The following is a 12,322-nucleotide window of genomic DNA, read 5'->3' as shown; positions in this document are numbered from 1 at the left end:
TCGGACTTCCATTCAGCCAGATTTCAGGTGGTTCTGAGTGATGGTTGTTCTGTATTTTAGTTGTAATTTTGAGGTGGTTGTGGGAGGTGACGTGTACCGGCATTTACCTACACCGCCATTGGCTCAGGTGTACAACCAGTGATTAGACATTACATAACCTACTAAGTCGTCATCCAGATAAATTTCACATCCATCTGACACCATACATAGTTATTACAACACTATGGACTATATTCCCTATGCTGTACTTTACATCCCTGTGACTATTTTGTAACTACCAATTTGTACTTCTTAATCCTTTCCCTTTTACACCCATTCCCCAACTCCCTCCCCTCGGGCAACCTTCAGTACACCTGAAAATAATGCAAAATAATATTGAATGTAAAATTCTTACTGAAAAATAGAATAAACTAAAAAAGAAAGATGCTCTTCCTTTAACATGGGGCCTGTCCTCCAGGAACCCACAGTCTAGAGTTTGTTTAAGGTGATTTGAATAACAAAACTACAAAGGAAATAGGAATAAAAAAAAATCTGTGTTATTTTGTATACATTCTCTGACTTCCCCTTTGCCCAAGTGATACAATCCCCAAATAGTAGAGCCACGCACTGATGCATTGAACTCAAACAAATTCAAACACAGAGTAAGTGTGCATGTATTGGGTTGCAAATCACTACTGTGTTAGTGTGAACATCGCAGCTTATTTCTCCCACTCTTCCACCTACTGGGCATTGCTCCTGGGTGAGATGGGCGGGGGCGGGGAGGGGCGGGGGGCGCTGCCTCTCCTGCTCATTCTGTTTCCACATGCCCTTCCTATTACCTGCCCCTCTATGTGCCATTCTAGTGTTTACATATACGTGTTTCTTGTGCATTATGAACCTGACACAAACCAGCTACTTCTCATGGCGCCCCATGTAAGGGACAGCATTCTGTTCCCAAACCCAGCAACGTAAGGGATGCTCAGGGAGTGTAATGTTGAGTATATGTGACTTTTGGACCCAGTTACTTTAGAAAGTTAACTAATTTGCAAGACCTAACCTCCGTGTACCCAGTTTGACTTGAGCTAGGATAGGGGCAGAAGCAAAGGCATTGTTACTTTGCCAGAAAGCCTTTACTTGCCGTGAAGCCAGGTTTTAACCATCTCTCTCCCTCTCCTCTCTTCCTCCCACTCTCCTCCTCCCCGCCTCCTCCCTCTGTTTTCTCTTTTGCAGTCTGCTGTTTTGTCGTGCACAAGCGGTGCCATGAATTTGTCACGTTCTCCTGCCCAGGCGCCGACAAGGGTCCAGCCTCTGATGTAAGTAACGGGCACTGGTCACCTCTCTTTGTCCACAGTCATCGTGAGTGAGGACCCTGAGACAAAGAAGTTGGGATGGTCTCATGCCAAGGCACGTAGAGGTCCTTACAGCCTCTGGGACATTTTTCATTTTAACGGAAAAAAAGAAAACATTTTAGACGGGGCTGTGATTGTACAGGAAACCTGCTAGTTCTCCTACTATGATGTTGCCAAATGTCTTTACAATTTTTTATTAAATTTATTGGGGTGACATTGGTTAACAAGATTACATAAAAGTTTCATAAATGTCTTCTCATCCTGACAGCGGGGGCATGGAGAGTGGTGGGCGGGGCCGCGCTGTTCCCACTGCTGTGAAAAGGTGGTTGGAATAGTACCTTCCTTGCATGCACTTGATGGCTCTTTGCTGGGGAAACGCTGATACCAGGGCCCAGGCACTAGGAGGACATGACTTTGTCCCGTTACTATGCACCCCGCTGCCCCCCCCCCCCCCACCAGTATGCCTACTGAGGCAAGGGATGCTTCTAGGTAAAACAGGCAAATAATTTTTGCTTTAATTGTTATGAATTTATTTTAACGTGGATTGGAAAAATGTATCTAGTAGTGGTTTTGCCTTTGTAATAGGGATGTAAAATTTCCTACTTAAGTCAAGGTAAACCAAAGATGTATTGATTTAAGGAACATGTTAAGTCAGCGGTTCTCAACTTATGGGCCACGACCCCTTTGGGGGTCGAACGACCCTTTCACAGGGGTCGCCTAAGACCATCGGAAAACACATATATAATTACATATTGTTTTGTGATTAATCACTATGCTTTAATCATGTTCAATTTGTAACAATGAAATTGGGGGGTCACCACAACATGAGGAACTGTATTAAAGGGTCACGGCGTTAGGAAGGTTGAGAACCACTGAGTTAAGTGAATGATGGTATGGATACTATAAGGTTATGTATGGCAGAACCCTTGGTATGAGGGTTTTTTGTTGTTGTTGTTGTTTGTTAATCCTCTCCTGAGGATATTTTTCCATTGATTTTTAGGGAGAGTGGAAGAGAGAGGGAAAGACAGAGAGCAACATCGATGTAAGAGAAACGCATCGATTGGTTGCCTCCTGCACGAGCCCTGACCACGGCCTGGGCCGGGGAGGTGCTTGCAACCCAGGTACCTGCCCTTGACCGGAATCGAACCAGGGACCCTTTGGTCCACAGGCTGACACTCTATCCACTGAGCCAAACTGGCTAGAGCTGGTATGAGTTGATGTAAAGTTTCGGTACCTTGTTGATTGCCTCCCGGCAGCCACTGTGGCCCTCACTCTCTGGCACAGGCATCTTTCATGCTAGAAGCTGAGATGCCTGGCAACTTGCTTTCCCACGGGCGTCTGTAGCTAGTGAATGAGCATGTGACCGAGCTCTGCTCAGTGGGGTGTGGAGAGGAAGCTGGGTAGGCTTCTAGGCAAGACTGTCCTTTCTGATAAGAGAAGACATCTCTTTCTTGTCCTGCTGGTGGTTGTGATAGCCCCTTTGGGTCAGTGAGGGAGGCATGGCTGACATGCTGAGCACGGCAGAGAGGAAGGAACCCCAGGCACTGGTGACATTGATAAGGTAATGAGCCAACCCTGAGTTCCTATGCCAGACAGTGTATGTGCGATAAGAAGCTCAGCACGAGGACTTGTGAGTCTTGAACTTCCCAGGAGGACTTCCCACCATGGACAGTCTCCCACCGCCCAGTAATGAATTGTGTTCAGGGTACCCACCGGGCAGCTGTCACCCTAGTTCTCTTATTTGTCCGGTTTTGGTTCACCCTCCTGGAATTCTCTATATGGATCTTGTCCGTTACTGGTCCTGTTCTAACCCACTCAGAACCGACAGCTGCCTTCAGAGTGGTGGCTACCTTAGGGCATTGGATTTCTTTGACTCTTGCTAACCTTTTACAAGTAGTCATTTACCACCATGTCCCTGCAAATCAGAGGCATTTCTGTTGCCACAGCAACATGAACGCTCTAGAGCTCATGCTGCAGTTGCTCTGCTTGGAAACTGGTACTTGGGGTTAAGAACTCCAAGCATCACGGAGCCACCAGTCCTTACCAGCCTGTCTGCAGAGACGAAGATGGGGCAATTGTCAAGTTCCCCCAGAGCACGCTCCCTGGCCCCTCTGGTGCAATTGCTCTCTCATCCCCAGGAAAACAGGCGGGGAAGTTTGGGGGATGCTGCTCTGAACGTTCCTGCAGATGGAGGCTGGGTACTCGGGAGCAGCCAAGGGGTGGTGTTTCCATAGCCTGTCCATGCAGGTGGGCAAAGTCGTGTTACAGTCGGAGCACATGAAAGAGTTCACTCTTGTATTATGAATTAATTATTGTATTATTTTCCATACAAACAACTGTAAACCTACTTTTTCCAACTCCTGTATTTGTTGACTTTTTCGGTTGCCTAAGACAGAAACTTAGCTCAAACTGGCTTATGTGAAAGGGGAAATTCTTGGTCCCTGAAACTGAAAAGCCCAGGGGTAGCCTGGCTTCAGACACCGGGATCCAGGTGCAGATGTGAGGTCCTCAGGACTCTCTTTCTCCGCGTCTCGGCCCGGCCCTCAGGGGCGGGTTTCTCCCAGGGAGTGTGATGGCTGCAGCTCCCCTCCTCTACGTATCCTCATGGCTGCAGCTCCCCGGGAGAAGAGCTGAAGTCTCATTGGACCGTGGGTCCCATGCAGCCAGAAGGATGGCTGTGCTGATTGGCCAGACCTATCATGTGTCTGCTCTGGGAAGGAGGGCCCTGTGTGGGACAGAGTGAGTGAGGGAGAGGTGGTCACTTGGAAGAAAACTAGGGAAGAAATATTTTTTTTGAAGGTTTCAAATGTTCTTTATTTCTCCAAACATGCCATATTTTAATGGGCACACAGTGCTTTCACTTGCCAGAAATATTGAGAACAGGTCAGAAATCACACACCATGGAGCCGGCATTCGCAGGCTCACATATGTGTGACTTTGGCAAATTACCTAAGTCCCTTTGTGCCTTAGATTCTTCCGCTGAAGATGGATAAAATAAGGGCCCCTACCCTATAGCATTTATGAGCATCCCATGTGTAAATATCAGTGACAGCACCGAGGACAGCCTGGTACCTGGCAAGAGCTGCGTGTGGAGGAGATGGTGATGACAGCAGGCAGCAAGGAAACGGTCCATGGTGTAGCGAGAAGGTTGAGCAGGTTCTGCTGCCACCTGGCAGTGCTTCCTGGCAGTGTGCGGTGCCATGGGGGGTCGGCGTCCCTCTTTGTATGCGCTGTGCAGCCACCCATCACCTCGCATGGGGAGAGCAGGAAGCACCCTGCCGCCGGCATGCATGGGATTGGCAGCCGACCTGGGATGAGCCCATCTCTGGGCACAGTTCCAAGAAGGCTGGTTGGCACCAAGGATGATGAATTGGTCCAGACAGCTGAATTGGTTTGAGTCTCAGTTCATTGACCTTTCTCTGTCCATGGTCGGAGGCATGATTACAGATCTGTCCACACCTGCTCACCAACCTGGCCAGCCTCTCATTGGCTGCCCCTGAGGCTCATGCGGGTTGGAGGAGTGCCCTCCTCCTGTGTGACCGTGGGGAGCTGGTGTGGTGAGCTCATGGAGCAGTAAAGCAGTCTCCATCCATGGAAAAGGAACATGCTGGGCTCTGCCCTCGACCCTCTGCTCTTTTAAGCCCAGCCTGAGCTAAGGAACATGCTGGAACTTAGAACCTTGTCTTCTACAGACAGGCCCAAGTCACGGAACATCAGTCCGCCTGAGGAGCTTTACGGACCAGGCACTGTCCCAGTGAGCCCAGCTACTGGCCCAGTTATTCCGTGCCAATGGGAATCAATATCCTAGTACATGGGCACCCACTTTGGAGGACCTCCATGACAGAGTCCTGGCTGGTACTTCTGGTCACCTGCCAATATCCTCCTGGTTCCTGGTCCCTTCCTGTCTGGGAGCTCTCAGTCCCGCTGTCTCTTGGGCCATTTCAAGCAGCATGTACGGACATTAGTTACCCATCGTTTATAATGCCCATCACTTGCAGTGCTGTACACGTACACAGCCTCCTGGGAGATCTCAGAACAAGAGAGAGAGGCGTTGTCTCTGAAGGCTGGGACTAGGGTGAGTCAAATGAGGTACTTGCCCTGGGCACCTGTGTTGGTGGCTATCTGTGGCTGGATGATCTAGGATGGCTCGCTCACAGGACTGGCAGTGAGCAAGTTGTTGGCCTGGGAGCTTGGTTCTCCATTTGGCCTGCGTTCTCCAGCTGGCTCGGGATTGTTCATGTGGTGGTTCCAAGAAGGGCTAGGGAGCCTGCCCCAACGCACAAGTGCTTTTCAGCCTGTGCATCGTGTTTGCTAGGTCCCACTGGATGGTGCAGAACTAGATTTCACTCCTCGTAGGAGGGACGGCTCTCTGGGAAACCTACTGCAGATCATGTTGACTCAAAAGGCCACTGAGAGCACAACCTCTGACTTCACAGAAGATGCACAGGTTTTGGTGCCGTTCAGAGGGTCCTGCGTGGCCTTGTGAAGAGACGGATGAGCCACATCCACAATAGTGTCTGGCACACGGAAGGCACTCCATGAGTGGGTTCTCACTCACTGTCACTACCCGGAGGAGCGTCTCCTAGCTCAAGAAGGGCTAGGCTCCCTCTGACCTGCCAGGAGTAGTAGCTGATAATAATGCTTATTGAGTGGGGGCCCTGTGCCAGGTGGGACAAAAGGATTCTTTAGGTTTATATAAAAAACACGTTATTCAACATTTTATGGTTTTAGAAGTAATTCCTTATGATATATAATCAAGGTGCTGAATAAAATCCATTGTTGACGCCCTGCGCCCTGCTGGCTCCATCGCTAGCTTGGCAGTTCCCGGCGGTGGGCACACACGGGGGTTGGGGGGTGCACCCTTTGTGTTTCTCCATCAGGTCCCGCTTCAGGGAGAAGTATTTAAAAAGGACAAATGGTGCTCCATGTTGAAGATTTAATAAAAGGAAAATAGAAGGAGCTTTAGAAAGGAGATGTTATATTTATATATTTAAAAAGGTATGTAGACAAATTCTAATGTGTTTGAAGATCTGGTGGAAATGAATGATTTTCCAGGAAATTTTAAATTGCCACTTTTGTCTGAAAAAGAAATTGAAAACCAGAATTGGGGAATAATAAAGAGAGAAATGAGAACATTGCCCAAGAAATGTTTTTCCTCCCAGGGCCCCAGTCTAATAGTCTTCGTGGGGAAATTACTTTAAACTTTAGAGGAATGAAGGATTTCTGTTTGTTTTAAACCGTATTGGATCACAGAGAAAAAGTAAAGCTTCACGAGTTTTTTAATTGAGAGCGAGAGAATCCAGCTCTGATGAGGAGCAGAAAAAGACATTAGTTCCTGGGAAGGACGCTGGGGATGGGAGAAGAGCTTCCGAGACATGGGCTTCCGCCCTGGAACGGAGGCTCCAATGCTGGCCAAGTGCTTTCTCGTGACCAGTTGTGTCGGCTGCCTTTGCTGTGTAACAGACAATCCCAAAATGCAGTCGCTAAAAACCAGCAGTCACTTATTATTTCTCATGGGTCTGTGTGCTGCCTGGGGGACTCCTCTGACCTGGGCCTGGGTAGCTGTTCTCTCTCTGCTAGCTAGGCTCTCACGTGTCTTGGTCAGCTAGTGACTTGGCTGGTGCTGGACCACTAACTGGGATCTGGTACCAATTCCAGTGGGTGAGGGAGGGCTTCCTCACAGCACCAAGCAATTCTCAGACACCCTTGGGTGCCCTGTGATTCAATTCAATTCTGACACTGCCCACCTGGGGACAGCATCAGCCCCACAGGTTAGGGCTCAGTCCCTTCGCCCTTTCAGACGCCCTTCGCAAACCCAGATTGTTACCTCTGCTTCTGATTACCCAGCTACAAATCAAAGGTTCCAACGACCCCCTCCAAACAGGATATCCGTTCCAAGTCCACGGTATCAGCTTTACTTCTGATGGACTGGCTTTAAATCAGAGGTTCCCACGACCCCCTCCAAACAGGATATCCGTTCCAAGTCCACGGTATCACCTTTACTTCTGAGGGACTGGCTTTAAATCAGAGGTTCCCATGACCCCCTCCTTGAATTCAATTAATTTGCTAGAGCAGCTCACAGAACTCAGGAAACCAATTTACTTACCTACCAGATTAGCAGTTTATTATGAAAGAACACAACTCAGGAACAGCCCGATGGGAGAGCTGCGTAGTGCAAGGTACATGGGAAGGGGCACTGAGTTTCCGTGTTCTCTCTGGTGCCACTATCCCCACATCTCCACATGCTCACCAAAGCCCATCCTCTTGGGTTTCATCCCATCAGCACAATTGGTTTAAATTTTTGGCCATGGGCGATTGAACTCAGCCTTCAGACCCTCTCCCCTCCCCGGAAGTCAAGGGTTGGGACTGAAAGTTCCAACCCTGAAATCACATGGTTCCTCTGGCACCCAGCCCCCATCCAGGTGTCCTTCCTAAAAGTCACCTCATTAACATGACAGAAGACACCTTTAACCTGTCATCACAGGAAATTCCTAGGGTTTTAGGAGCTGTGTGCCAGACATGGGATGAAGACCTATTTCTTTTTATTGATCACAGTATCACAGTCTCCTGGAACAGCCTCAGTGGCAGGCTGGTGGCACTTCAGTTCTCCTCCTGTGGGCCACCTGGAGCTCGTCCACATGCTGGTCTCAGAGTTCCGAGCACAGCAAGAGAGGGAAATCCCCAACGTCCAGGTGTTTTGAAGCCTTTATTTGTGTGTCACTGGTTATGGCCAAGACAAGATTCACCTCTGGTTTCCCAACACCATGCCCATACCTGTATAACTAGTCCTTCCATGAAAACTTTCTTTTTTTCTTTTAAAATCTTTATTGTTGAGAGTATTACAGATGTCCCTCTTCCCCCCCCCCCATTGTCCCCCATTGTTCCCCTCCACCCAATTTCTGACCCACCCCAGGCATTCATCACCCTACTTTCTGTGTCCATAGGTAATGCATATATGCATATAAGATATTTGGTTAATGTCTTCCCGCCCCTTTACCCCACTTCCTTCTGAGGTTCGTCAGTCTGTTCCATGTTTCCATGCCTCTGATTCTTTTTTATTCATCAGTTTATTTTGTTCACTAGATTTCTTGTTTTATTTTTAGATTTAATTGTTGATAGTTATGTATTTATTGCCATTTTATTGTTCATATTTTTCTTCTTCTTCTTCCTTTTCTTAAAGAATGCCCTTCAACATTTCATGTAATACTGGTTTGGTGGTGATGAACTCCTTTAGCTTTTTCTTGTCTGTGAAGCTCTTTATCTGACCTTCAATTCTAAATGATAGTTTTGCTGGACGTAGTAATCTTGGTTGTAGGTCCTTGCTGTGTCATCACTTGGAATATTTCTTGCCACTCCCTTCTAACCTGTAAAGTTTCTGTTGAGAAATCAGCTGACAGTCATTTGGGCCCTCGCTTATGGGTAACTGACCGCTTTTCTCTTTCTGCTTTTAGGATTTTCTCTTTGTCTTTAACCCTTGACATTTTAATTATGATGTGTCTTGGTGTGGGCCTCTTTGGGTTCCTCTTGTTTGGGATTCTGCACTTCCTGGACTTATAAGTCTATTTCTTTCACCAGGTAGGGGATATTTTCTGTCATTATTTCTTCAAATAGGTTTTTAATATCTTGCTTTCTCTCTCTCTCTTCTCCTTCTGGCACCCCCATAATGCGAAAGTTGGTATGCTTGACGTTGACCCAGAGGCTCCTTACATTATCGTTATATTTTGGATTCTTTTTTCTCATTGCTCTTCTAATTGACTATTTTTTGCTTTCTCACATTCCAAGTTATTGATTTGATTCTTGGAATCCTCTACTCTACTGTCGAATCTAAAGAATAAATTATTCTTTATTTCAGTTAGTGTATGCTTAATTTCTGGCTGGTCTTTTTTTATGTCTTTGACATTCTCACTAAGATCCTTGAAAGCCTCACTAAGTCCCTTGGAGCTCTCTTTGAGTCTCTTGAAGTTCTCATTAAGATCCTTGAGTAACCTTATAACCATTGTTTTGAACTCTGTATCCAGTAGTTTGCTTGCTTTCATTTCTTTTATTTGTAACATGTTCCTTTATGTCCACATTTTAGCTGCTTCCCTGTGTTTGTTTCTGTGTATTAGGTAGAGCTATTATGTCTTCTGGAATTGGTAGAGTGGTCTTGTGCAGTAGGTGTCCTGTAAGGCCCAGTGGGTTAGCCTCTCCAGTCACCTGAGCTGGGCACTCTAGGTGTACCCCATGTGTGGGCTGTGTGCTTGTTGTAGTTGAGCCTTGATTGCTATTGGTGTCACTGTGAATTGGAGGAATTGACCTTCAGGCCAATTGACTGTGAGGATCAGCTGTGTCTACAATGGGAGAGCTGTTATGCAGGAGACACCCCTATGGAGCAGGACTCACTTCAGTGGGCTTTGGTGCTCACTGAGTCTGCCCCTTGAGTGTGTCCCTTGTGGATGTGTAGAGTTGCAGTCTGGTTTGGTCTGAAACTGTCCCCCAGATGCACTGGCTCTGGGGCCTCCCAGGAGGTGCAAAGTCAGCCATTGCCTGGGGCCAAACAGCAGGAGCTACAAAGAGATCTGCAGATGGCTGCTACTTGTATTGGGCTTGGAAGTGCCCAGGTGAGGCCCAGCTGTGAAGCAAGATAGGCTGGTGCTAGTGCTGGGTCTTAGGCCTCTTATTTTGATAGGTATGGGGCACACTGATGCCAGTTGCTGCTAGTTTGAGAGATTTTAGTAAAGTCTGAAGCCTGAGCCAGCACAGGCCATTCATATGGAAAAACCTCTGCAAATTGGATGGGGTGGGGTCTCAGGGGATCACCAGAGGGAGTGAACAGTGTGGGCCATACTTATGGAAACTCAGATATGTCTGGCAGTCAGCTCTGCGATGGGGGAGATCCCAGCACAGGAATAATGACCTCTGCGAGCACCCCTGTCTGGGAAAAAGCTGCCCCCACATTCCTGCCCTGATTCCAGACAGTCCAGTTCCTCTCCATATGTCTCTGGATTCCCCAAAAGCCACTGCCTTGCGCTGGAACTCAGAGGGAGTGGGATGTGTAAGTTCGTGCTGGGGACCTTTAAGAGGAACACCTGGGACTCCAGCAGGTTCCATGTCACTCAGCCACAATCCTTGCTCATTTTTACAGCCCAAAGTTACACTGACTCCTCTTCCCAGTTCTGGAACCCTGGTCTGGGGTTCTGATGTGGGGCTTGGACCCTCTGCTTCTCATGGTAGGCCTTGGAGATATTCCACACATGGGTGTTGGACCAGCCCCTCCTACCAGTCTCAATGTGCTTTCTTCTTTACTTCTCTAGTTGTAGGATTTCCTTGCAGCTAGAGTTCAGGTGGTTCTGAATGATCGTTGTTCTGTATTTTAGTTGTAATATGGATGTGATTGTGGGAGGTGGGGAATACTGGCATTTACCTGTGCCGCCATCTTAGTTCTCCTCCGAAAACTTTCTGAAACTCTTTTAATTTGAGTGTGCCTTCTGTTTCCTGCTGGGACTCTGACTGACTAATTCTTGCCTCATTTGCTCCTACTCTAGAGAGGACATGTCTGCAAATATGTTTATCAACCTGGTTATATTTGACCTGTTGGGAAGGTAAAAGCCCTAATGGTAGAAGTGGCTGTCTTACTCCATGAGTTCAGAATTAGTCTCAGGCAAGGCTTTTCATTGGTTGGTCCTCTTATGTTAGGAGAATGTACTTTAATAATTTATCAGGCCTGGATCATGAGGCATATCTCAGAGAGCAGTGCATGTTAGAAGAGGGGTGGGAAACTTTGATGAGCTGATAAAATCAATAGCTACCACAGTTTATTATTATAAGCTGACTTGACCACAGCTACCAGCATAGCCTAATAAAGTTGGCCTAAAAAGGTGAACTATAGCAAACTCTGTGTCTAGATCAGCGACTGGCAACCCTTTTCATTTCATGGCACATAAACTAATTACTAAAGTTCTGCTCACACCAAAATATATATATGTTTTGCCAATCTGACAAAGACAATAGGTGTAATTCTGATTCATTGACAGTGGATGGCTATGTGTTGGCTGTTGTCATTGTTTTATTTGACAGTCTAAGGGGAAAGAGGTCAGTGCCCCCCACTCAATAGTAAATAGTCAGGTATTTCAGGTTTTAAAAATTCTTGCAGCACACCAGTTGAAAACTGCTGGTCTAGATGAACAATCCTAAATAAAACATTTAATACTATTTAATTCTTGGCATAGATATATTGGTTTAAATAGACTTTATTTTTTTTATCTCTAACAACTCAGAGATAAAAGTAACAAAGAAAATTTTGATCATTATAACAAAACATAGGAATAAAGATAAAAATAAGCCATCAAGGAGCTATAAAATCTGGAAAGTAAGATTGCGATGGTAGAAGTGATAGTTGAGTGTCCATTACCTCACGATGTAAATGAGGTGACTTTCTCTAACCTCAGGCAATGGCCGTCAGATTGGATAGACAATGTATAATTCCAGGCAAAGTCTAAGAGAAATTTAGGACATGGGTTAAAATAAAAGGGGCAAAGATATACCACAAAACACACATAAATATAAAACATGGTCTTAGTAATAATCTAAAAAGAAATGGGACTCAAAGCAAAAGTAAACAGGAGGAAGGGGAGGGAAATTCATTCTAAAATATTACTGGTGAGTGTGTACATTAGTATAATCTTTCTGAAGAGAAAATTACCAATGTGTATCAAAAGCCTAATGACCTTTTTGAGCAAAGAATTACAAAATCTAATCCCCTTTGACTAAGAATCACGACTCTGGGAATATTTGCTGAGGAATTATTTAAGGGTGGCGATCACCACATCAGCGGTCATACTAACAACACTCTGCAAACAGCCCGCGGCTGCCTGCCAGGTTGTGTAAGTCAAGTGCACCGGCGTGACGGCGGTTAACATCCTGACGTCGGGCCGATGGAGACGTCTGGATCTTGATTGAGGTGGTGTCTATGCAGGTGTCCACATTTCCCCAGACCCGTGAAGCAGCTGGACCAC

General features: G+C 46.6%; 1 protein-coding gene across 2 annotated transcripts in view; it reads left to right on the top strand.

Moving 5' to 3' along the window:
* PRKCB (protein kinase C beta) overlaps window positions 1–12,322 on the top strand; it is a 290,571-nt gene that overhangs the window by 147,105 nt on the left and 131,144 nt on the right. For both annotated transcript variants that reach the window (XM_070413662.1, XM_070413661.1), the window contains exon 3: window positions 1,210–1,292. In XM_070413662.1, coding sequence (XP_070269763.1) covers window positions 1,210–1,292 — 83 coding nt within the window. The remainder of the gene's footprint in view (window positions 1–1,209; window positions 1,293–12,322) is intronic.

The sequence above is a fragment of the Myotis yumanensis genome, unplaced genomic scaffold (assembly GCF_028538775.1).
Source record: "Myotis yumanensis isolate MYYU_CA2020_CCGP unplaced genomic scaffold, mMyoYum1.0.hap1 SCAF_4, whole genome shotgun sequence".
NCBI lineage: Eukaryota > Metazoa > Chordata > Mammalia > Chiroptera > Vespertilionidae > Myotis > Myotis yumanensis.
Note: the sequence above shows the minus strand (reverse complement) of the source record. Positions and strands in the feature narration are given on the sequence as shown.